Raw genomic sequence first — 23,046 nt, 5'->3', positions numbered from 1 at the left:
CGAGGGATTCAAATCACTCAATCGAAAAGCATGATGCAAAACTAAAAGTCCATCATTCGCCTTCGCTAAAAGCTAACACGACAAGCGCAAAAAGAGGTATGCGGCCAGCCAGGCAAAGAACTCAATCCTGCAATGCAAAAAAATAAGAATCGGGAAAGCTCCCAGACAAAAAAAAAAAGCTCCGCCATGTTGAAGCGGGTCGGTAAAAGAAGAGAGAGAGGACAAAACAAAAAAGGTGTTTGAACATATCCTCCATACGGGCATAACACGTAGAACCTTTTCCATCCCTTATGCTGCCGGTGGTGGTGGCGGCGACTTCTCTCCATCTGGTGCGGCAGCGTCGGCGGCGGCACCTGCTTCTTCCTCTTCCTCTTCTTCCACTTCTTCGTACTCGTACTCGACACCCTCCTCCTCTTCTTCTCCTTCGGCGATGATGCCGTTCTGTCTTTCCCACACTTCCTTCCTGATTCTTTCGTCCTTCGCCAAGCGGGCCCTCTCGACCTCTTCAAAGCCGCCTGATTTCTTCAGCTTGCCCTCCTCGACGAAATTCGCAAGTTCTCTCTGCAGTTCGTTGCCCTTGCGGCCCGCAAGCTCCTTTTGCCTGAGCTTCTCTGCCCTCTCGATAGCCTCCAATCGATTTTCGTGATTAGGCTGTAGCGCCCTGACCTCTCCCAGAACGCCATCCTTCGCGGCGTTCTGGTCAAGGCTGTTTCCCAGGTTGTTTAAGCCCTTGGAAAAGTTGCGAGCAGTACCAGCGCTGGCGCTGCTGCCGTTATCTTTCATCTGTTCCTTGGTGGCCTGCTCGACCAGCGCAAACGTTTCCGAGGCCTTTTCCAAATCGTCCTGCAGATCGACCATGAGGTCCTCCATAAGGCGCAGCTCATCACGGCCCTTGCACACCTCCTCAAGCTCCTTCTCCCAGATCTTGGTCCAGATGGGCTTCTCCTCCTTCATGTAGTCCTCCACCTTCTTAAGCTCCTTCGAAAGCTTCGTGATGTCCTTGGCGACGCCCTCCAGTTGCCTAGGCAGCGGTCGCACACCACGGAGAACCACATCCTTTCGAAGATCTTCCACCAAGTCCTGAAGATCGTCGACCCTAGCGACGAGTCGGTCGGAGTCCGCGTTGAGTTGCTCCCGGCCCTTGGTGACGTAGGCGTGGCCGGTCTCGCCCTCGATAGTGGGAACCGAGGCCTTGACTACTGCGGACTTGACGTTGCTCGCCTTGTTGCGGATAAGGGACATAGAGCCCTGGATCTCTGACTGGAACTTGGAGTAGGCTTGTCGCATGACCGCGAGGTCACGGCGGAGGCTCTGAATCTCAGTCAAATGGGTGCCAGCGAGCTTGCGGCCGCCTCCAACAGCGGCCGCACCAGCTCCGTCGGCTGGTGCAGCGACCACAGGGGGCATTGCTGCCAATCTAGCCATTTCCGTGGCGGTTTCTTGCTGGCGGTCCGAAACTCGTTGGATCGCCAATCCTTGGTCATCCACATTCTGCTTAACATCCTGTACGATCTTCTTAAGTTGGCCAATGCCATCATCGATGTGGCGCTTGACCTCATCCAGGGCCTCGACGTTAAGGACAAGAACGGTACGGTCCTTGATGTCTGATAGGTCCTCCAGCTCATGCCTTACCCCTGAAACGGGATCTTGGATATAAATTTCAGGCAAATCGGCACCGTTAGCCTGGGTGTTCCAAGAGAACTTCTCGATGAAAGCTAGCTGGAGACGGCCCAGAGAAAGCTCGCTGTAGCCCTCCGGCAGAACAAACTTCTTGACTTTTGACTTGTACTGCAAGAACAGAGTCAAATCTTTCGTCAATGGCGGGGATTGCTCTGAAAGGAAGGTTGCGTCTCGCTTCTTCTCGGGTGTTCTGACTTGCGGCGATCTCGGCTCGTCTTTCACCGGTGGCAGCGGCTTTTGCGCGGGCTCGTCATCATCAGGAGACATGATGGGAAGGTCGTCGCTGAGAGGCCCATTGATGGTAGCACTAGGTTTGGGATACTTGTCTTCGGGGGTCTGAATCGTAGGACTCTCCGGCCTAGCTGTAGATGTCTCTGCTGATTCCTCGGCACCCCGACTTGGAGCGGGCGACGAGTCTGCTGGAGGCTGTTTCGATGCGCGATTTTGACGAAGAGTCTCCCGTGTCTGAACCGCACGGAGAGACTCTCTCACCTCGCCTCGGCCTCGGTTGGGTATCGGCGAGTTTTGCGACGGCAGCATAGGCATGCCGTTCACAGCGCCGCCCAGATGCTTCGAGATCTGGTACTGCGAGTATCGACGAGACGCCCTTCTCTCCAAGTCACCTCCCTTCTGCAGGGCAGCGAACGCGCTCGACTGCTGCTTTGGAGGTGGTGGGGGCGGCGGGAAAGAGTCAACGTTGATCTCGTTAGACGGCTGAGAGGGCATCGACGTCTCGTCTCCGGGGTATGGCGGCATGACGGGGATGTTCTGCATTGTTCCGCTGGACATGGACGACTGCTCTGAGTTGACGGAACCGCGAGACTGATCTCGAGGGGGCATGTAGCGACGGTTTGGAGACGTAGCAGGTGCGCCAGCTGACTGTGACGATTCCCTCTGCGCATCTGGCCGATAGCCATTCTGTATACCCTCCTCGAGCAGATTCGTTAGGCCAGTATTCGTGCTACCGATGGTACTCGTGCTCGTTGTCCGCTCCGGGGCTCCCCCCGAACCGCCACTTTCCCTATCTCTCGGTCCCTTCTGTCTCAGCTTCTGCTGCTTCCGCTTGAGGCCGTGAAGCAAGTTGATTATAATGTCGCGAATACGTGGGAGATATTTCTCCAAGCTCTCGGTGCTTGCTTCTTGACTAAGAGTAGCCTCTAGAATACTTCGCAGCAGTTCGGGAACATTGCCCAGATCGGAGGTGTCCACGTTGATAGCTGTGAATGCCCGGCAGGCCATGTTGAACTCGTATCCCAGTCTCACGTAGACGTCGGACACCTGGCCGTCGGTGGCTTGGCCGCGCGACCATTGTGTGAGAGTCTCGAGAAGCTGTTTCGTGGCAACTAGCAAGTGAGTGACGCTCTTCTCTATTTGCGATAAGGGCATTTGAGAGCTAGTAGAGTTCTGCGGAAATGTCTGGTCAGTTTCTTGCAAGATAGTTGGGAGGAGCTAGAGCTTGGTGGGGTGGATAGCAAGAGGAGCCCAGATCTCGGGCAACAGCTTGCGAGCAACGCCGAGCACCGTGGACAACGCGTGGTATACTCACATTTGATCTTCGCATGCCATTTGGAGGCGCCGATCGGTTCGAGGCGTTGGAAGAGCGCGACTGTACGCCGTTGCCGGGCGATATCGAACGTACGGGAACATTTGGTGGGGGCCCAGGTTCGGCACCGGGGGAGCGGCGTTGCATGCGCTGGGAAGGGCCTGGCGGTGCCTGCATCATAACTGAGGTCGGTAATGTGACGTTTTGCGATCAATATGTTCCTCCCTCTTTCTCGCTCTTCCCCAAGCAATGTCTCCGGAGCAAAAGTAACCAAAAATAAGAGCTCGGATTCGAGTAAAGGAGCGGCGGTTGCTATTCGATTAAAGGTTCGCCAATCATGCCCGTCCAGGAGGAAGACTCGCGGGAAGAATGGTGAGTTGAGCGAGGGCGAAAAGTTGGAATATGCAGGAGCAAGGAGGTCGAGAGAATCTCATCCGATGCCGAGTCCGTGGGCGACAGGATACCTTAGTTATCGGCGGCGAGCGGCGGCGGTAGGGGATCGTCCGGTTCGGTGCAGCGAAAGACAGCAACAGCCAGAGTCGGACTGGCGTGGCGTGTGTTCGGTTGGGAAAAAGAGGCCGTGGGAGTGCAGGATTGCTGGCGGGACGGCTTGGTCTGGACGGATTCGGTGCGCAAGTTGGCAGGTGTCGCAGACGGCGGGAATGTTGAGGTGATGACTGCAAGGTTGCCGCATAGACTCGCAGAGCGCAAAGCAATTACGAGGTGCTAGTATGTATTTACGAGGTAAGGCCCTGCGCTGCGTGTATGCAATGTCGAACCGTGTTCGGAAAGCGGTGCGGTGCGGTGCGGTGCAGTGCAGTGGACGACTGAGGCGAGGAGTGGCTCCCGGGATGGTGGATGGCTCTGGACTGCTTTTTCGGCCCAAGACCCAGTTACAGTGAAGCCCAAGGAAACACTGAGGTGGTGACTGGAGGCCAGCAAAACCCGCTGTAGAATGACTGCCCCCAGTGCACACATGCCCTGTAGCGGTGCGTCAGGGCCCCGTCACCGTCCGCCGCAAGCACCAATCTGCTTGCTCGCCCATCCATCGTCAACCCCCAGTCCGCCGCCCACCCACTGTCCGCTGCCCGTCCTGCCCGTCACATCATCCTGACAGTGGAGCGCTGAGGCCTGACTGGCTCCCAAGGGCTCCCAAAGTGGCTTGACCCCCCCTGCAATGCCAGTAAGCGAGAGAAACGCACGTGCCCTTTACCAGCCACCTCGACGTCAACTCGTGTGTGCTATTGGCCATCGCGATTTGCATCTCTTTTTTTTTCCAATGGAACACGCAAGTTGCTCACCTCCTTCCGGTCTCGTCCACTTTGACTGTCCCGTCCTGTCATCCATCTCGTCTTCTCAACCCTTGAACAGAATACAAATATCTGGGATGAAACACACTGGAATGTTTCAAAACAACCATAGTCTGTGATATGCGCCGGAGCGGGGTGCTGCCATCACACCAGCTAGATCTCCATTTTCAATGAATATCTTGACCTCGACTACAGAGATGCTAATGAGGAGTCGAGCTCAACCCACCGCGATGCCCATCCTTCCATCCCTCGTCGCGGTCCGGGCGTTGCTTCGGTTAGCACGAGGTGTCTGCCCGCGTTAAAATCCTTCCCATGCGTTCCCACGCGTTGCCATGCTTTCTCTGCCCCCTCATAGGATCAGTGCATCCAAGTGTCACTCTGCAACCACAACGCTACCTCGACGTCTGAACCCTGCCAGCCACTGTTAGAGGAAGACGAGCCTGGCGTTTCAACCTTTTCCTCGTGGCCGGGCGAACCATGACTAGGGCGCGCCATTACATCACGAACCGCTACTGCACTACCGACACGCGGTGCTCTTTGGTTCATTGCCATCTTATTCTCCGTGATCTACAGAACGAACCACTGAGAAGACCCGGTCGCATCAAACGGGGTCGTTGACAACTGTCACTCCAGTCAACTCAACCCAGCAGCCGAGTCCAGACATGGGCACTGCGCCACGCGCAAACGGATTGCGATCTGCTTAAACCCCGGCGACTGGAAAACGACATGGGTTACTATTACGGAAATACAGCATTAACCTGAAGAAGGCGCCGGCAGGGACCTTATCCTGACTCCAAACCTATCGTGCCTCGCGCGACTATACAAATAACTCAGCCACGCTGCTTGGTTTATGGCAGCAGCTTGCGCATGAAAAAGAATGTGTGTACTGAGGCCGTCACCAGCGGATGGAAAACCCACGGCGTCTCGAACTTGGCGTGCCTTGCTACCGACCTTGCGATCGTGGTCTGCGGCGAGCCGGGTGTGAACATGTTGTCGTGCATGAGCTCCTCCGTCAGCCGCTGCACCTTTTCCATGCGCGGGAACATTTCCTTCTCGAATGCCTCGACCTTGCGGTCCAGGATATCCGGGTCTCCCCCTTCAGTCGCAGCGCTGGTGATGGCCTTGGCCAAGTGCATCGCGTCCTCCAGAGCGACGTTGACACCTTCACCGGCATACGGCGTCATTAAGTGGGCCGCATCTCCGATGGCCGTAAACCCGCGCCGGTGCAACCACTTGAACCCGACCGGAAGCATGTACAGCGATCTCGGCGTGCACTCGCCCTCCGCTTTGACGATGGCATCCGTCAGCTCCGGGCTCCAATCTTTGTACAGCTCCAAGAGGTGCTTCTTGACTGCGTCGATATCGTGCGAGTCGTATCCGCACACCTCTGGGCTTGACCACTTCTCTTCTTCCGACACCACCGCAGCATACACACTCAGACTCTCGTCGCCCATCTGTTGAACTGTGATACGCTGCTGGTAGCTGTTGGCAAAGAGGTTTCCCCTGTTGACCAACTTGGACAACTCGGGCGCAGTCTCTGCAGCGTTCGGGATGCTCAAAGAGTAAAGTCCAATCTTGGTCCATGAAGGCTTGACTTCTGGTGCGAGTAGCTGGCGGACCTTGCTCCAAGCTCCATCCGCACCTATAACCAGGTCAAAACCCGCCGTCGAGGTGTGTTCAAAGTTGAGCGTGCCATCCTCGCCGACTGACTTAAGGCGATGTCCCCACTTGATCATACCCTTGGGCAGAGAATCTGCGAGTATTTCGCGTAGTTTGGGTCGGTCGATTTCTGGGCGTTCCTGGCCACCATTTCCCCATCCTTCTACCGTTCTCACAAAGTGGGGCTTGTTGTTCTTGTCCACAATGGCCATGTACTGTCCGTCGTATCTGGCATACTTCAAGAACTCATCAAATAGACCCGCCTCTTTCAGCGCAGCTAGCCCGGTATGGGTATGAAGGTCCAAACTGCCGCCCTGCGATCTGAAATCCGGCGAAGACTCGCTTTCGTAGACCGTTGCTTCAATGTTGGCTAGATGCAGAAGCCGTGCCAACATACATCCTGTGGCCTTGTAAGCCGATGTTTAGGTGTATAACAAGATTCAAGGATCTGGTTCATTGGGTCAAGGCTGGAATGCCTTGTGAGACTTACCAGCAGGCCCTGCACCAATGATGGCTATCTTGAGGCTGGTCATTTTGACAAGGGAGAGTTACGGATCGCCCGTGACGATGATTCTTGATAGTCAATCGTATCAGGCCAGTGAACGGGCAAAATAGATCAGAGTTGTGGGCACAAATTCTCTCTGGTAAGAATTATCTTATGATGACTTTGAAGCGTAAGTGAACAATTGTGAACAGCCCAGACTGATGGAATGAGGCCTTGGCAAACACGAGTTTAAGTACGCCGCCGGGTTTTGGCTAGCTCTGCCTGCTGACAGCCACCAGATCGCTCAGCCATTCCCTTGCGACGGGTATCTCAACGACGCCGCGTCGGCATCCTCGCACACGCATTCGTCACACAGGCAGCAGCGCCGCAGCTCCGTGCCCGAAGCCGGTTTCCCGGATAGTGGCATGGTAGACCAGCCCTATTGGGCTGGCTGACTGAGACGGGGCCGTACACGACAGAGGCCGCGGATGCTCCGTCGACGGATTTTCCACGGAGCTAACTGTCAAGGACGCTGTATCATCAATCGTGCACGTTGCCTACTAAACCCCGAAAGTTTAACTCTTGCCGATCTCCTAGACGAGAAGTTGAGGATGAGAAACAAATGGCAAGTTTCGGCCATTAACGGAAGGACGACGGCTTTAGTGAACGTCGCGGCTTCGGGCTCACTGATAGCGCGATGCTCTAAAGGCTGATGTCAGAACTTGTTGGCTCGCGAGAGCGAGACGAAAAGAAAGTGCCGATGTCCTGGTTAATCTTCCAGGTGCATAATAGCACTGATGCAAGGCAATTTTGAAAGAAGTTCTGTCATCCCATCTTTGCTAAATAGATGGTAACTTGACCTCAGCTCTGAGTGGTCCGGGCCGAGTTGCTACGATTGGGTGGAGCCCACCTAAGGTACCCGACCAGCAGCCGTAGACTCACCTTCCATTATTTTTGCCTCAGGCCATCAAGGCATCGAACTCGGAGCTTGCGCTTCGGGAATCTAGAAACCTTCAATTGGCATCACAACCGCCGAGCTACGTCCCACTCCCGCATCTAATCAACCACATCAAACCCGTCCCGTCCTCGAAAAAACCGCCAAAATGGTCTTCGCCTGGAAAGCCGCCGGTCTCACGTGAGTCAATTGATTCCGCCCACGAAACGATTGCGTCGGGAAAGCGACAGAAAAGAGGGAACGGAAAAGGCTAACCCGGCAACCCCCGATCAACAGCTACAACCGCTACCTCGCCGTCGCTTCTCGCGTCGTGCGCCGCAGCCTAAAGGAGGACAAGAGAATCGCTGCCGAGCGCCGCGGAGAGATGGAGCTGCGTTTCGCCAAGTGGGAGGTGAGCGACCGATAGAAGCGACCGACGAAAGAGAGAACATTCGCGCTGACAGAAATGCCCGCAGAACGGCAAGCAGGGCGACCCCAAGCCCCTCGCCCAGGCCACTGTCGCCAAGCCCGCCGCCTCCTCGTAAACCGATCTACCGAAAGAAAGGGAAATAGATGAGATTGTATGAGCGACGGAGCATGACGTGCGTCGAACGGGATAGATGGGGGTGGACAGATGGAAGGGTTGAAATGCAAAGCGCCCCCTCCGGGCACCCGCCGGCTCCTAGGCAGTGAGCTGCTGTATCATATCAAAAAAGTGGCATAAAATCTATCAATCCGATGCCTCATCTTGCCAAAGTTTTTTGAGTACTCACGTTTTTTTACTGGTGGGATTGGTGCCTCTGAAAGTTGCGATGTCGGGCACAGTGACGAGCCACTCGACATCGGTCAGAATGTTGGGCGTGCTCCCTCCACAGACCCAAATTTGCCCGCCGCCGGACAAACTCGGTTGTGATCGCTCCATGTTCCCGTCGCAGGTACTTCGCACAACAACACCAAGCGCCTTTGGCCTGCCCGCCGGATTGCAAACAAGTGACTGCCTCATTTATTTCCACAGGCTTACTGCAATCCCGTCCCTGCGGACCTTGCTGGCAGAGTTATTGTGGCGCGCCCCTCCATACCATTTTTATTCGGCCTATCCATGCCCGGCTGCAAAGTCACTGTGACCTCACTAAAACCGCACTCCCTACCAAGCGTCACTCAACAGAGCCTCATATGAGGCGCATCTGCTGAGATGGCCATTTCTTCCGGCTTTGGAGTGTCCGAAGGTGGTTTCCTCATTTTAAACGGTCAATTTGCACGTTGCTAAACTCAGCCTAGACATTTCAAGGCTCTCGCTGGAGCAAGGGCGCGAACCCCCGCCACCCCCGCCGCCCAACATCTCAAGTGACGGCATCGTTGCCTTTGATATCACATCAAAATTCGCCGCAGCTGCCGAGAGTGAGCTTCACCCGTGAACTTTGTCAAGGCAAACGTCAGTACTGATTGTAATCAAGAGCTTGAGCCTGGCGAGCTCGTCAAAGATGGCTTCTTCACCCTGTTTGAGTCCGTTGGGGCTCTGGAGGTACGCGGAAATGCTATTGAGATGACCACGAACTTCACGCTCACCGTCTGACCAGATCATGGATCCGAAGATGGACAGCGGTTGCCTTGAGGCGGAGGAGTCTCTTGACGTAGACTACGACGTATCACGGCCTCTCCTCCCCGAAGAGGTCCTTGGCATTATCGACCAACTGCTCTGCCACGAGGTAGGTGCCTGCCTCCGTCAACATAGCACCTAGCTAACGCTCAGATAGATGGCCTGGCATGTCGGATACCCCCTATCCCAGACTCTATTCACAAGTATATACGTTGAGTCAATTTTGATGCCTAACCCGACTACTCTCGATGACGCCCATTTCATCCGGGACGCCAACGGCAAACCACCAGCACCGATGCACGCTGTCCTCCGGGCGTACATCCTAGGGTTGCTCAAAACATGCGGCAATGTCAACGAGAGGATAAAGAGCGAGCACTACTATGAGGTAAAACTCTTGCCCTTTCTCGGTGAACTTGGCTGAACGTGCCCTTAGGAGGAAGACTTTGTTACAAATACCTACAACAGAGTCCTGCTCGACGACTTCAGCGTTGAATCAGTCCGAGATATCATCAAGGATGCTAGCTTCATCCTGCGTCACTCTGCGGACTCGGTACCGAAAGAGCTCGTAGACGCTCTGAACGCCAGGTTACTCCTCAGATATACGTTTCTCGCCGCCATTGACCACACGCAATACCGGACCGACCCCAATCGGATCAGGAGTCCGTGGCAGGAGGCCTTCGGCATGCTCCCAGGCATCAAGGACAGCCACGGCCTTGGAAAGCCCGTCCCCGAGGCCTTCAGTGCGAAGTTGCAGCGTAAGCTTGCTAGTACCATGCCCCCTCGGCCTATAGTGCAAACCAGCTTCGAGGACGCCTTTGCAAATCTCACGAGAATGATCAGCGACGGGATAGAGGTCGTGGGCGTGCTAAACTACACCGATTCCATCTGCCTCCAGGTAGCCCCTCCCCCGGACCCCTTTTCACCACGAGTCTACCACTGACAAACCCTCTCAGACTTACGTCTCAACCTTCCAAGCAAAGAAGCCCCAACCCCTAATCTTTGTCCGCACCCTTCTCCAATCATTTCTCTTCAAGGATATGGAGGTCCTCGGCCACAAGTCGATCCGCCAACTCCTCGACGACGACTTTTCCATCGTCTCACTCCCCGCCTCCCCCCTCCTCGACCGCGCAAACGACGAGATCGAAGCAACCCACGACCCGCGCTTCACCATCGCCGCCCAGATGGAGTCCTTCCGCATGCGCGCCGCGCAGCCCTACCTCGACATCCTCCGCACCTTCTGCCAGAACCGCTGCCGCGTCCGCCGCACCCTCTGCCACATCGTCCGCGACTGGGAGAACCTGCAATTTGACGCCGAGGACATTGACCAGATCATCCAGCACCAGAGCGACGAGCAGCCCGTCGTGTACCAGTCCGCCTCGGGCCCCGTCGAGACCTTCTCCCTCCCGCTCTCCTCCTGGGCGTACCTCTATAAGGTCAAGCAGATGGAGTGGATCGTCCAGCTCGGCTTCGAGCTCGAGGTCTACCAGCCGGACGAGCTCGCCGGCATGTATTGGTACCTCAACTTCCTCGCCAAGAACCGCCTGCAGCACGTCGAGCGCATAAAGTCCTTCGTCGTGAGGAGCCTCAGCCAGGCCCAGGCCAACAGGCAGCGGCTCTCCCCAACGGCCGAGGCGCAGTACACAAAGTCGCTCGCGTTCCTCCGCTTGACGCTCCTCGACGCCGCCGTGACCGAGGGCCTCTCCGACGCGCTGTCCTGTCTGTACACCGCCCTGCACCGCCTCGGCCTGATCAAGCCGCCGCCGCGACCCTACAGCACCGACGAGCTGCGTTACGAGTTGCGGATGAAGCCCTTCGCAGTCATCGGGCTGCCGTCGCTGCCCACGTTTGAAGAGTTCACCATTGGCACGCAGCAGTCTGACGCGTCTATCGGCGACCTCCTGGCGCTAACCGACAGGGCCATCGCCGGCGCGAAGAAGGGCTTCGAAGTCATGAGCAAGTTCCCCGAGACGGAGTCCTTCTCCGTCGGATCACATGATCGCTGGGTGCCGACCACGAAGAATGGGCTCAAGTCGTGCATCGCCGCGGGGCTGGCGGTGTCGGTTATCAGAAAGGCGCTAGACAAGTCGGGCGAAGGCGGGGACCTCAAGCTCAAGGCCGAGGTGCCGACTCCAGACAAGTCGTATCACGAGTGGTGGATCGTCCCGAGAATCATACCCGTTCGGTGAGGCTCTGAGAGCAACGAACCGAGGTGTAGCATAAGATAGACTTGCAACGGATAATTGAATCCTACTTCTAAAAAATGATGTGATACTCCTAGATTTCTTCCCAATTTCCCAAAGAATCATGTGATGCTACCTTTGGCAACCATGTTCGCCCGATTTCCAACCAATACCCGTGTTTGAGGGTATTTCCGTGATTTCCGTACAAAAATTTGATACAAGTCGCGTGTTACGAACGTATATGCTGAGCTACCATGCGATGCAATGGAGCGTCTAGCTGGCTTGGTCTATATATGCGTTTAAATCTCAACCTCTTGTCCCAACTGTGTTGACTTGCGCAGTTTCCAAGTTTCGAGGTGGTCATTGATTTATGAAGCCTTTACGCGCGCTTCTTGGACAGCAGCCTGAGCTTGACAGTCTGCTCGTAAAGGACGTCCTTGAAGGCGAAGAGGAAGGCGGCGGTCAGCACGCTCTGAGTGACCTTGGGGCCGATACCTGGACTTCTTGTTAGCGCTGCATGCATCTCCGTCTTTGACATGTGATATTTACCCTTGTAGAGGCCGGCGTAGCCCTCCTCCTTGATGACCCGGCTGATGGCCTGGGACATGCCCTCCTTCTTCTCGCCGTTGCCGGCGACGTGCATCTGGCTCTTGACCGTGATGTACGGGTAGGTGACCGACGTGGCAAACAGCTTGCCCAAGGCGCCGAGGAAGAAGGCGATGGTCGGGGTGACCCTCCTCTTCTTCTCAACGGTGTTCTTCATCTGCTCGAACAGGGTGTACTGCAGAATGGGGTTGATGACGAGCACCAGCGCGGGAATGACACCCGAGAACAGGGCCTGGGGGCCTTCGTTCTTCAGCAGCGCCAGCAGCGTACCGATGGTCGAGGGCGCCTTCGTGGGCTTCGCGGCCTGCGCCTCCTCGTCGCCCTCCTTCTTGCTGCTGGCCTGGCTGCGGGTGGTCATGCGGGTGTTGACGACCCAGATGGGGTTCGTGAGGATGACGGTCGCAGAGCCGGCGATGGCGCCCGCGATCATGGACTCGACGGTGGTGAGCTTCCTGTTGGCGCGGCCGGCCTTCTCGGCGGCCTTCTCGAAGAAGGCGCGGGTCCATTCGTACCAGTAGTAGTAGACGAAGTTGGTGACGCTGATGCCGAACAGCGCGGACTCGAGGCCGGAATAGAGCCCGGACACGCCCTCCCTGGCGACGATCTTCTGGACGGCCGTGAGGAAGGCGGAGTCGGCGCGCTTCGATTCGACCTGGGCGCGGGTGGAGAGGGTGATGAGAGGGTAGCTGCGATGATGGGTGTGATTAGAACTACGGTTTGCGCCACGCGAATGGAATCTGGGGTAAAAATCTGGAGATGATGGAGGCACGGGGGGTTCCAGAAAAAGTCCCCTGGTTCTTCTTACGTCAAGGCCATGGAGAGCAGACCCCCGCCTGCGCCAGCGAGGGCGTGGGCGACATTGTCGTTCTGCGGGATTGCTGGCTTAGACTGCGACATGGCTGTGGATTATATGGTGTATGTAGAGTGTCTGTCGCTGGGAGGAGGCTTAGGTTGATTGTACGAAACTTGGGACGAGAGGGCAGCGGTGCGATGATGCATCAACCTGAATGCGGGATGTGGATGCTGACGGATGCGCCGTATTTGAATGGGAGTCTGAAGAAGTCGAGTCTGGCCTTCTGCCATCTCAAACAGTACCAATCCCTTGGTTGGAGCCGAGGTCAACCACGTTAGCAATGCCGAAGGGGGGGGAGGCCACACTGGAAGGGCTGCCGCTAAGAACCTTAACCCCAGTTATGTCATTCATGCTATCACAGGCAGGGGGCTGGAAAAGGGTACTGACGGTCACAGGTCGCATGTGAAGAATGGGGCGCCAATCTCCCATAATCTTTGCCCAGCAGGGTTTAACTCCGAATTTTCGGGGATTCGGGATCTCTCACGTGGAGAGCCTGGTTTTCGAGGCGGCCCCGGCCCCGTGAGCCGTCAAGGTCGGGTCGAGCGCCGAGGCGGGAGAGATCGGGACAGCGGGGAAATATTGTTCCCCTTGTCTTTAATGGGCGTGGACCGTGCCCGCGGGAAAAAGTCAAGTCGCTGTCAATTGTCTCTCGTCCCCGCCAAGGCGACCGAGGGGTGGCTTGCGCTAGTCCACACTCGGAAGAAAGTAAACAAAACAGCTTTCGGGCTGACATTGACAACTGGTCCAGGGCCCTGTTGGGACCCTCTTTGAGCGCCAGCGCAGCACCACCCTGCCGGCACCGCGGCCACCACACACCACTTCGCGCGCAACACACCTTTCCCATGAATAGCTTTCAACGTTTGTGCGACTAACCTACAGGAAGGCCAAAGAGCCCTGCGCGTTTTCTTCTTTTTGGCGTCTTCGTTTTGTTTCTTTTTCGCTTCTTTGCATAAAGTCTACGCGATATTCATACCCAACGGCGCGCGTGTCTTGCCGCCCCAATTGCGCCAGCCAACATGGCGACTCCAATAACACGAGCACCCAGCGAAGAGGACCTCTCGTCGCCCGATCCCCTCAACGACAACCTCTCGTCCGCTCTCTACCCGTCGACAAATCGCGTGACCCGAAGCCAGCGGTCCCAGCGATTGTTCTCCGTCGGAGGCCCCGGGACGTCGCCTAGAAAGCAGATGTTCGAGCTCGAGGTCGGAGACAATCGCAAGCCGCAACGCCTGCTAGTTACCGTTGAAGCCGAGGACGAGTACGAGAATGTCGGGCGCAGACTGTTCAACGCGCAAACACCCAGCCTCAGGAGAGGCACGACTACAACAACTATTCCGCTCGGCGGCGATAAGAGAGCCACGGCGATCAAGACCCCGGCGCGGAGGGGTCGTCCACCAAAGAATGCGACGCCGGGACCCAGCGGCGCAGGTACCGGCACCACAACGAGAAAGAGGAAGGGAACACCAAGAGGGACGCCCAGACCGGCGCGCAAACCCAAGATTGGAGACTCGGATGATCTGAATTCAGACATGACCATTCCTCAAGGCACGCCGAAATCTATAATGCGCCGCCCACGCGGTTCTAGTCGCCAAGGTTCCACGGATCCTGCGCCTTCGACAACGCGGCGCCGCGGCAGGCCAAGAAAGGTCGACTTCAACCCCGACGAAACTATTCATACGATTGAAGACTTCGACCAGGTTGTCCCGCCATCGGACGATGTTCTTGCGGCGGGTATGCAACAGATGGATGTGGACTCCACCCCGGCGCGGGAGCAACCGACGGAGAACGTACCAGAGTCTGATGGGGATATCTGGATGGCAACGATGGATGATGAGACAACACCGCGGCCGAGGAATCATGGAGACACGAGCCAACGGCGCATCTCGTCCCCCTCTCATCCCCAAAAGAGCCCGACACCGTTTGATTCCGACGATGGCAACGAACCCGCTTACGATAACTACGACTTTGGCCCAGGACCGGCGAGCGATATTTCTTCTCTCGTCGGCGACGATGCTCATCCCAGCAGTGGCTCTCGCGACCGAGATATGGACACTGTTGCCCAGGGCGAAGACTTCAGCATGATCTTTGCAAACTCGATCCCGTCACTTAAGAGTAGTATGGGCGTGCAAGCGTCCGGCCCAGAAGACTTTGGCGACGAGACAAATATGATTATTAACCAGACTCTGGAATCGCTAAGGCAGAGTGGCGCTTTGCGCCCGGACGACGAAGACGAGGAGGATGAGGTTGTGGGCATTCCCACCCAGCGGGCGGAAGAGTCTAGAATGGAGGTTGAACATGACGTGACGCTTCACACCTCGCCATCGACTAGGATAGAAGCTCTCATGGACTCCTTGGTCGACAACTCTGTCGACATCAATAATGAGACGATCCCCGATGTGACTGGCGAAGTCAACGTTGAGTCCATCGTGGATATGAGCGCTGTCACCCACTCACCCGTCGATCTCCCATCCCTGCCGACTCCAAGGCTTCGCGCACCTTCGTCAGCTGCAGGAAGCGATGGCACGCCCAGCAAGGGCAATCAGTCGCCTGCCTGGATCCGGAGCAGCCCTCGCCGCAAGTCTATCCCGCTGGGTAGGAAGCTCCTCGAGTCCAAGGCACGCCAAATGGATGACTCCTTTTCCAGCATTCCCTCCAAAATTCTAGCCGCTGCGACACCTGCCAAGAAGACCTCTAGGCGAAGCTCGACCTCAAGACGAAGTTCGGGTGTGAGACGAAGCTCGATGGCCAACGAGGAGGACTCTGCCGCGTATGAGGATGACTTCTCCGAGATCCCCGAAGAGTATCTGGAGGCTGCTACCCCTGGCAGGACGCTGCAACGAGTGGATGAGACTGAGGTCAACGAGGAAGAAGAGGCCGAAGTTGAGGCGCAAGAGGACAGGGATATGGAGGAAGTTGAATTGGCAGAGGAAGAGCCCCCAAAACCTTCTCCGACAAAAAGTGCCGACCGTTCGAATGCGAATGTATTCACTCGCTCAGACTCGAGCAGAATGCTCACGCCGGACGACACTCTATCTTCTAATGAAGTTCCTGTCCCTGACTCCGATGGCAAAACCATCGATGCGCCTCAAACGTCTCCTTTGGCCGAGCAGTCTCAATTGCCGGGAGATACGAGCAAGGTTAGGAGTGAGGGCAGAAGCAGAAGCAGAAGCTCTTCTTCTGCAGCAGGGCAACATCATCTGCCTGCTGAGAGCTCTCCCCTCGTTTCGCATTCTTACCTACCTGAACAGAGAAGCTCTTCTCCTATGGCTGAGGAGACTTTCCTGCCTGATCAGCGAAGCTCCCCTATAGCTGAGCAAACTTTCCTCCCCGATCAGCGAAGCTCTTCTCCAGTGGCTGAACAAACCCATCTACCCGAGGGAAGTTCTCCCCCAGTGGTTGACCAATCTCATTATCCAGAGCGTAGTTCTTCTCCTGCAGCCGAAGAGGCCGACGAACCCGTGGCGCCTCCTGAGAAGAACGCTGTAAGGAGGAACTCAGTTCGAAGCTCTTCGCTTCCCGTTGGAGACCTGACGACAAACTTGCCTCGTACGGCGAACGAATACATTACACCAGTAGGCCCAGCCTCATCGCCCATTCCGGCGCCTACTGGCAACCTCTTAGCACCTCGTGCGCCATCGCCCGAGGCCGGCTTCCGCCCAACCCTGTCGCCGATAGTCCGGGCCGGCCGAGCCCTACAGAGCGTCACATCAGATGCCTCATCTCCTCCTCGCCAGAACTCGCTCGGCAGTCCGTTCAGACCGACTACTAGCAGCAGTCAGCTTCAGCCTCAATCCGCCTCCAAGCCAAGAAACAGCTGGACCCAGCCACTTTCGAACTTGATTCAGGCAGGCGCTCAGTTCTTCCAGTCTCCCACCAGGCTCTTGGCGCAACCATCAGTCCCGCAATCAGTAAACCAAAGCCAACCCCCGTACGAGGATCCTTTTGGCGCCGAAGATAGTCATATCGGCCAGCCGAGCTTCATGGAGGCCCTGGCAAAGAGTGTACGGTCCTCGTCGCCGAGCAGAGCGACAGCACGTCCCAGGTCAATGTCGGGATCTCTCCGTGCTGCGCCGGCCGACGAGGCCGATGAGATGAGTTGGATGCAGGAAGAGCCTGCTCCTCGCGAGCAGCCGTTTGCCCCGTCGCGATCTGTCAATTCTAGCATGGACGCAATCGGCAACTCGTTTGGCAGCCAACAGCGCAGCTTTGAGGCTCGGCCAAACCTTGAGGCCCAGCGCAGCTTCGAGTCTCAGCCTGGCTTTGAGCGTCAGGACTACGATGCCGGTGACGAAACCGAGGTTGAAGAGCAGGAGCCAGAGGAAGAGGAAGAGCCTGAGGAGGATTATGCGGAAGAAGAGGAGGACGATGACATCTGGGCAGTTGAGGCTTCACGACCGGCTTCGCAGTCAAGCCGCCAGCGCGACTTTGGCAAGCAATCCGTCCAATCGATCCCTGCCCGCCGCGCTGCCCCAAGCCCGTGGAAGAGAGGCCCCGAATCACCAAAGAAGCCACCTGTGTTCACCCCAGCTGCATCTCGTGCCCACGACCTAATGGCTGATGACGCCGAGATAGAGGACTTTTCAATGCTCTCTCAGCAGCGCAGTCGCCAGAAGCAAATCCCGCACAAGGCCCTCAATATGGCTCAGCACTCGTCCGCTAAGAAGGACCTGTCTGCCTTCTTCTCATCTCCGGCCCTCTTGCCCGGCACCGAGGGCGTTCGGGACATCCTGGACGCGAAAAAGCGACAGAACGCCTTGGCCCAGAGGGACCTCTCACAGCCTGCCGAGCGCTTCCCTGGGGGACTAGAGACGAACTCGATGTTCCCCTCCGTCCCGCAAAAGGCATTCAACCCATCCCAGAGTGGGCGATCAGACCTCTTCTCTCCTGCAAAGTCAAGTGCCGTCAAGACCGCCAGTGCTGCCATAAACCCTGACGTTCAAAATACCCGCCGGGAGCTCTTCGCCTCCAGCCGGAGCCGGCCCAACATGCGCCATCAGTCAGAGATTCCCGACTCTCAGCCCGCAATGTCGTCCGAGATCTCCTTCCTTCCGGTCGCTCAGAAGCAGAACTTCACCCCTCGGTCAGGCCAGAAGACAAACAACCTCTTCGCCAAGGCCGCCGCCCCGGTTCCCTCCCTGACCCCGGTACGCATGCAGCTCACCCGCGCGGACATCAAAAAGTGGCAGGAGGATAGTGCCTCGGCCATTGCAGAAGACAGTCCCGAGTCCCCGCGCCGCAGCAGCCTCCGCCCCCTGCCCGACAGGAACATGTCGCCCCCAAAGTCCTGCCTGCGCTCCCCGTTGAAGCCGCGCACGCCGGGAAGGGTCGTCGAGTTCACGAGCAGCGTGCTCTCCCCGCTCGCGCAGGCACAAGCTCGCGCCGAGCGGCGCATGTCCGCCAGCTCCAACGGCAGCGCCGCCGGCCCCGCCGCGGTCGCTTTCGCACCGCAGCGCAGCATCACGATTATCGAGGAGGACAAGGAGAACGACGTGTCGGAAGAAAACGAGGAGATGGACGTGTCCATGACCGACGTGCCCCAAGCAGACCTCAGCAACCCGCTCAAGCCCGTCGAGAAGCGTCTCTCCCAGACGATGTGGTCCCGCGACCACTGGCTTCTGATGGACGAGCTCATCCACCTGCGCAGGCGGGGCCCCTTCAACTTCCGATGGCCAGCCGGCTTCCAGTCGAAATCGGGCTGGTTGCTGGGCAAGTCGGTCAACTCGCACGGGTCCAGTCTGCTTATGGAGCAGTGGCACCTTGACGTTGTTGACGCCTTCAAGGCCGAGGTTGGCGGGTGGGATGAGGAGGTGCTGGCCAAAAGGGCCTTTTCGTTGATTGTAGGGGAGCGGCTCCGTAGGGAGCAGCGCGCACCTAAAGCACCCTCGGTGAAGTTTGTTTAAAGGCATGCATATTGGCGTTTCCCGTTCTTTGGGCGTTGTGGTTGATTGATGAACAAAAGATCAGGGGCCTATCATGAAAGTTTCACGTTGAATTATTGTACTGTGGTTTCGATGGCGTTTCGGGGGGACAGATATCACATTGTTTGGACACTGGGGAGATACCCGCAGTTTGTAAGATACCACTTCATCAGAATGAATTTCTGTCTCATGCACCGCCGGCATTGTGTGTCTATGGTAATAGTACAGTTCCAAATCCATTCGCTTCCTTTACCCCTTGACCCCCCTTGACGCCTGCCATGTCTTACTCGAGCATCGAGGCCTGGTTGGTGTAAAGGACGTCCACCACGCTGCTCAGCTTCTCAATCGTAGCAAGGGCGTGGTCGTATGCGCTGTCGCGCTCCGTCTCGTCGTAAATGATGAGGCATCCCGCACCCTGGTCCAGGACACCAATGATGACCTTGTCGAGAATCATCTGGGAGAGCTTGCGCTCGACCTGTTGCGTGTCGAGACCGACCATCTTGGCGATGTGGTTGATCTCAACGCGAGAGAATGGCTCAATCACCTTGATAAGGTTTTGCTCCAGCATTGCGTCGTACAGCCGGCGCAGGTGGTTGCGGATGAAAGCGTCGCTGCCAAGCTGCTCGCGGTAGGACTGCAGAGCCTGCTCGTACTCCTCGAGAGAACGGTTTGAGTGCGCTCTGGCAATAGCCTTCATAGCCTCGAGGTTCTTGCTAGCGTACTTCTGGGCCTGCTTGGAGGTCATCAGGTTGTTGACGTCGTCGACGAGGTTGAGCATGATCTTGCAGAGCAGCATGTACTGCAGGGCGGCGGTAGCCTTTGTGTGCTCGTCTTGGCTGTGGTAGCCATCGAGGGCCTCGATGAAGTAGGAGAAGGCTGTGTTGAAGTCCTTGTCTTCGGCGTGGAGCATACCGCTCTGCATGTCGAGGTGGGCCTGGAGAAGGGGAGGGGTGTAGACGGAGGCGGCGCTCGTACGGGCACTAGTGAGGGCGGCACGGGCCTTGGGGATGTTGCCGAGAGCATGGTAGACGCGCGACTCGAGGAGCTGTACCTCAACCAGGACAAGCTTGTCGTCTAGGCGCTTGAGCTCGCGGAGGAGGCCGTTGATGAGTGTGAGGGCGTCGTAGTAGGCCTGCTTCTGCATGAGGAGGGTGACCAGGCGGGTCTCGAGATTCTGGCGCAGGAAGCTGCGGCGCTCGGAGGTGGCCCATTCTATACATGACTTCGTAACGGCAATCTGAATATCGGTGCTGCCCTCAATGTTCTCGAAGAGGTCGAGGAGCGAGCGGACTGGAGGGGTAGCAGTTAGCTATCTGCGGAATCGCCTAATTTCACAGGTTTGCGATCAGTCCATACCAAGCTTTGCTGTCTTCGCCTTGGCGAATGACGAAAGCACTGTTCGGCTTTTTGTGACAAGGTCGACAAGCTCCTGCGTGTTCCTACAATGGCAATTAGCACACATGGGTCCGACGATGTCATCGCCAGGTGGTGAGGGGCTCACTTCTCATCCCGGTACAGCTCTCCCAAGCTAATCAACGCCGTCTCGTACTCCTTCACTGCAGCATCGGAGGTTGCGGAAGGGGGCTTGGAGATGATGTCCTTGTAGAGCTGCTCTGCCTTTCGGGGATCTGACTTGGCCGCCTTCTGTGCCTCTTGCACCCTCGCCGATTCGCCCTGAGCCATTCTGGATATTTGACCTCCGGTTGTTCAACAATTCGTCTCGGTTCGTTTGCTTGTGTGCGGTTTCGTGGAATTGTCGTCGTGGGGAGGAGGTGGTGGTTATGGTTCAATCGCCGGATTCGTGATGTAGCTTCTTGATGCTTTGTCAAGAGCTCCAGCCGCCTCCAGCAGGTCCAGGTTGCCATGACCGCGACGCAAGCCCGGGCGGGAGCAGAGGGCAGGCACGACCGGGCCGTATTTGATCCGCAAAGAGCTATGGTTGGCCAAAATTCTCCGAGAGATCCCCACCCCCACTTAAATTTTTGGGAGAAGTTCTGGATGGCTTCGCAGCCATTGATTGACACGCCTCTGGTGAAGCAACACACTGCACTGCATCCGCCAAAATGAAGATCAAGGCCCTTTCTCGGAGCGTGGAGGCATACCAGCCTCCCGGCGCAAGCGCGCAAAAGCTGCCTAGGTATATGAGCTCATGGTTTACCTGCAAAGCATCGCTAACTCTTCTCAAGAAACCTCGATCCCGCTCAGCATCCCATGGAACGCGCCCGAGAGTACGACGACCTTGCCACTTCTCGATTTCACTAGCTAACAGCGCGACCAGGTACACAAAAGCCCTCAATGCTGTCAAGCTGGAGCGCATGCACGCTGCGCCCTTCATTGGACAGATGGGCAGCGGTTTTGTTGACGGTGTAAGTTCGAAGTGAAATCAGCTACGTGCGACTGCCATTCTGACAGCTACTACAGGTCTACTCGATGGCGAAGGACCCGAACTCCCTGAAAAACTTTGCATCGGCAAGTGGTGATGGTGCGATCAAGACCTTCGACCTTACTAGCCGAGACGAGATTTGGACGGTGAAGAGCGCGCACACCAATATTGTACGAAGTCTGTGCTGGACGAAGGACGGAAAGCTACTCAGTGCGGCCGCCGACAAGACGATAAAGCTTTGGGACCCCTACAACACGCCGAGCGATTCCGCGCCGATTTCTTCTTGGCTGGGCAATAGCGGTTTCCAAAGTCTGTCCCACCACAGAACACGGAACGCCTTTGCGGCTTCATCCGCGTCTAGCGAGATCGCCATTTACGACCTCGAGCGACACAGTGCAGCGCCCGAGATTCTGCGCTGGCCCAACGCGACCGACACGATCACCTCCGTTGCTTTCAACCAGGTGGAGCAGTCGATTCTGGGAAGCACGGCCGCCGACAGAAGCATCGTGCTCTGGGATGTCCGCACTGCGATGCCCCTGACCAAGACGACCATGACTTTTGCTTGCAACTCTCTGTCATGGAACCCGATGGAGGCTTTCAACCTGGTCGTTGGCAGCGAAGACCACAACTGTTATGTATGTGTGGAACTATCAAGAATGCTTGTGGAATGATGCTGACCTGTACAGATGTTTGACATGCGCAAGTTCGACAGGGCACTGAACGTTTACAAGGGCCACGTCGCGGCTGTCATGAGTGTCGAGTTCAGTCCGACGGGTGAGGAGTTGGTCTCCGGATCCTACGACAGGACAGTCCGCATCTGGAACCGCGACCAAGGTCACTCACGCGACATCTACCACACCAAGCGCATGCAGAGGGTCTTCAGCACCATGTTCACACCCGACTCCAAGTACATCCTTTCCGGCTCCGACGACGGAAACGTGCGCATCTGGAGGTCCAACGCCAACGATCGATCCGGCATCCGCTCCGCGAAGCAGAGACAAGCCCTCGAGTACAACGAGGCTCTCGTCAATCGATACAGCCACATGCCTGAGATCAGACGCATCAAGAGACACCGCCACCTGCCGAAGGTCATCAAGAAGGCTGGCGAGATCAAGAATGTCGAGCTCAAGTCGATCAAGAGACGCGAGGAGAACGAGCGCAGGCACACCAAGAAACAGTTCGAGAAGAGACGGAGCGAGAGAGAGAAGCCTATCCTGGCGCGCGAGAAGTAATGGAAAATCTGAGAAAGGTGCTGCTTATTGCATTGTTCGGCGTTTGGGCGGCATGTCTATTGTATGTATGGGACAAGGGGGCCACTGTGTGAAAAGTGCATTTAGAACCAATACCACAGGTCAAGTCGTCCATGGTCAAGAATTGGTCAAGAATATACCAACAAATTTTCCGCGAGATATTACGCATCATTCGGGTTGATTTCCCCATTGTCCATTCTCACGTACCAACGCCGCAACTGACATTAATCTAAATCCCGGACGGGCTTTCACTCGGCGGCCGACAAGTCCGCCGGCTCGGAGAGAAGCTTAAAAGACAGCGGCCCACCCGGCAGCGCAAGCCGTGGCGGAGAGATGATCATGGGCGGCTGCAAGGGGCGAAACGGGGTGTTTTGGTGGTAGCAGCCGGCCCCAAACCACCCAGGGGTTCCAGGGGCACACACGCTTGCAGCAGCACACAGACAGGAGCTGACCTGTCAGGGGCCCCCTAGCGCTTGGCCTCCGTTTCAACGCTCCCAGAGGTCCATCCACATGTGACGAATTCCAGCTCCCCGCTGCAGAGAGAGCGCCTCGAGCTTTCCCATTCCTTGTGGCCAGACTGCAGCCGACTTTTCGTCTCATCTTTTCCCGATTTTTTCTTTCTTCCCTTTCCTCCCAACGCTGGACGACA

At 56.7% G+C, this 23,046-nt stretch overlaps 8 protein-coding genes across 8 annotated transcripts; 4 read left to right on the top strand and 4 right to left on the bottom strand.

The window, feature by feature from the left end:
* Positions 1–288: 288 nt before the first annotated feature.
* Positions 289–3,066, bottom strand: BUD6 (Bud site selection protein 6; the record flags this gene model as incomplete). Its single annotated transcript, XM_036634945.1, has 1 exon — positions 289–3,066. One exon carries the CDS (start codon positions 3,064–3,066, stop codon positions 289–291), a length of 2,778 nt encoding a protein of 925 aa, XP_036500454.1.
* A 2,315-nt stretch (positions 3,067–5,381) lies between these two features.
* On the bottom strand, positions 5,382–6,725 carry asqM-0 (Monooxygenase asqM; the record flags this gene model as incomplete). The annotated part of the gene is made up of 2 exons (XM_036634944.1): positions 5,382–6,592; positions 6,683–6,725. 2 exons carry the CDS (start codon positions 6,723–6,725, stop codon positions 5,382–5,384), a joined length of 1,254 nt encoding a protein of 417 aa, XP_036500453.1.
* Positions 6,726–7,779: 1,054 nt separating this feature from the next.
* sun (Protein stunted) lies at positions 7,780–8,155 on the top strand (the record flags this gene model as incomplete). Its single annotated transcript, XM_036634943.1, has 3 exons — positions 7,780–7,811; positions 7,908–8,022; positions 8,087–8,155. The coding sequence occupies 3 exons, from the start codon at positions 7,780–7,782 to the stop codon at positions 8,153–8,155; spliced, it is 216 nt and encodes a 71-aa protein (XP_036500452.1).
* A 647-nt stretch (positions 8,156–8,802) lies between these two features.
* On the top strand, positions 8,803–11,393 carry NAA35 (N-alpha-acetyltransferase 35, NatC auxiliary subunit; the record flags this gene model as incomplete). The annotated part of the gene is made up of 7 exons (XM_036634942.1): positions 8,803–8,836; positions 8,889–9,008; positions 9,065–9,132; positions 9,188–9,316; positions 9,365–9,592; positions 9,641–10,102; positions 10,161–11,393. 7 exons carry the CDS (start codon positions 8,803–8,805, stop codon positions 11,391–11,393), a joined length of 2,274 nt encoding a protein of 757 aa, XP_036500459.1.
* Positions 11,394–11,766: 373 nt separating this feature from the next.
* PMP47A (Peroxisomal membrane protein PMP47A) lies at positions 11,767–12,890 on the bottom strand (the record flags this gene model as incomplete). The annotated part of the gene is made up of 3 exons (XM_036634941.1): positions 11,767–11,882; positions 11,937–12,679; positions 12,799–12,890. The coding sequence occupies 3 exons, from the start codon at positions 12,888–12,890 to the stop codon at positions 11,767–11,769; spliced, it is 951 nt and encodes a 316-aa protein (XP_036500458.1).
* Positions 12,891–13,862: 972 nt separating this feature from the next.
* Positions 13,863–18,746, top strand: CGCS363_v003091 (uncharacterized protein; the record flags this gene model as incomplete). Its single annotated transcript, XM_036634940.1, has 1 exon — positions 13,863–18,746. One exon carries the CDS (start codon positions 13,863–13,865, stop codon positions 18,744–18,746), a length of 4,884 nt encoding a protein of 1,627 aa, XP_036500457.1.
* A 301-nt stretch (positions 18,747–19,047) lies between these two features.
* Positions 19,048–20,447, bottom strand: rpn6 (putative 26S proteasome regulatory subunit rpn6; the record flags this gene model as incomplete). The annotated part of the gene is made up of 3 exons (XM_036634939.1): positions 19,048–20,054; positions 20,121–20,203; positions 20,266–20,447. 3 exons carry the CDS (start codon positions 20,445–20,447, stop codon positions 19,048–19,050), a joined length of 1,272 nt encoding a protein of 423 aa, XP_036500456.1.
* A 380-nt stretch (positions 20,448–20,827) lies between these two features.
* SOF1 lies at positions 20,828–22,379 on the top strand (the record flags this gene model as incomplete). The annotated part of the gene is made up of 5 exons (XM_036634938.1): positions 20,828–20,901; positions 20,951–20,992; positions 21,043–21,130; positions 21,186–21,782; positions 21,834–22,379. 5 exons carry the CDS (start codon positions 20,828–20,830, stop codon positions 22,377–22,379), a joined length of 1,347 nt encoding a protein of 448 aa, XP_036499420.1.
* Positions 22,380–23,046: the final 667 nt, after the last annotated feature.

Source organism: Colletotrichum siamense (genome assembly GCF_013390195.1).
Source record: "Colletotrichum siamense strain Cg363 chromosome Unknown KSG_Cg363_contig02, whole genome shotgun sequence".
In the NCBI taxonomy this organism is placed as follows: domain Eukaryota; kingdom Fungi; phylum Ascomycota; class Sordariomycetes; order Glomerellales; family Glomerellaceae; genus Colletotrichum; species Colletotrichum siamense.
This window is presented reverse-complemented; position numbering and strand designations above follow the sequence as displayed.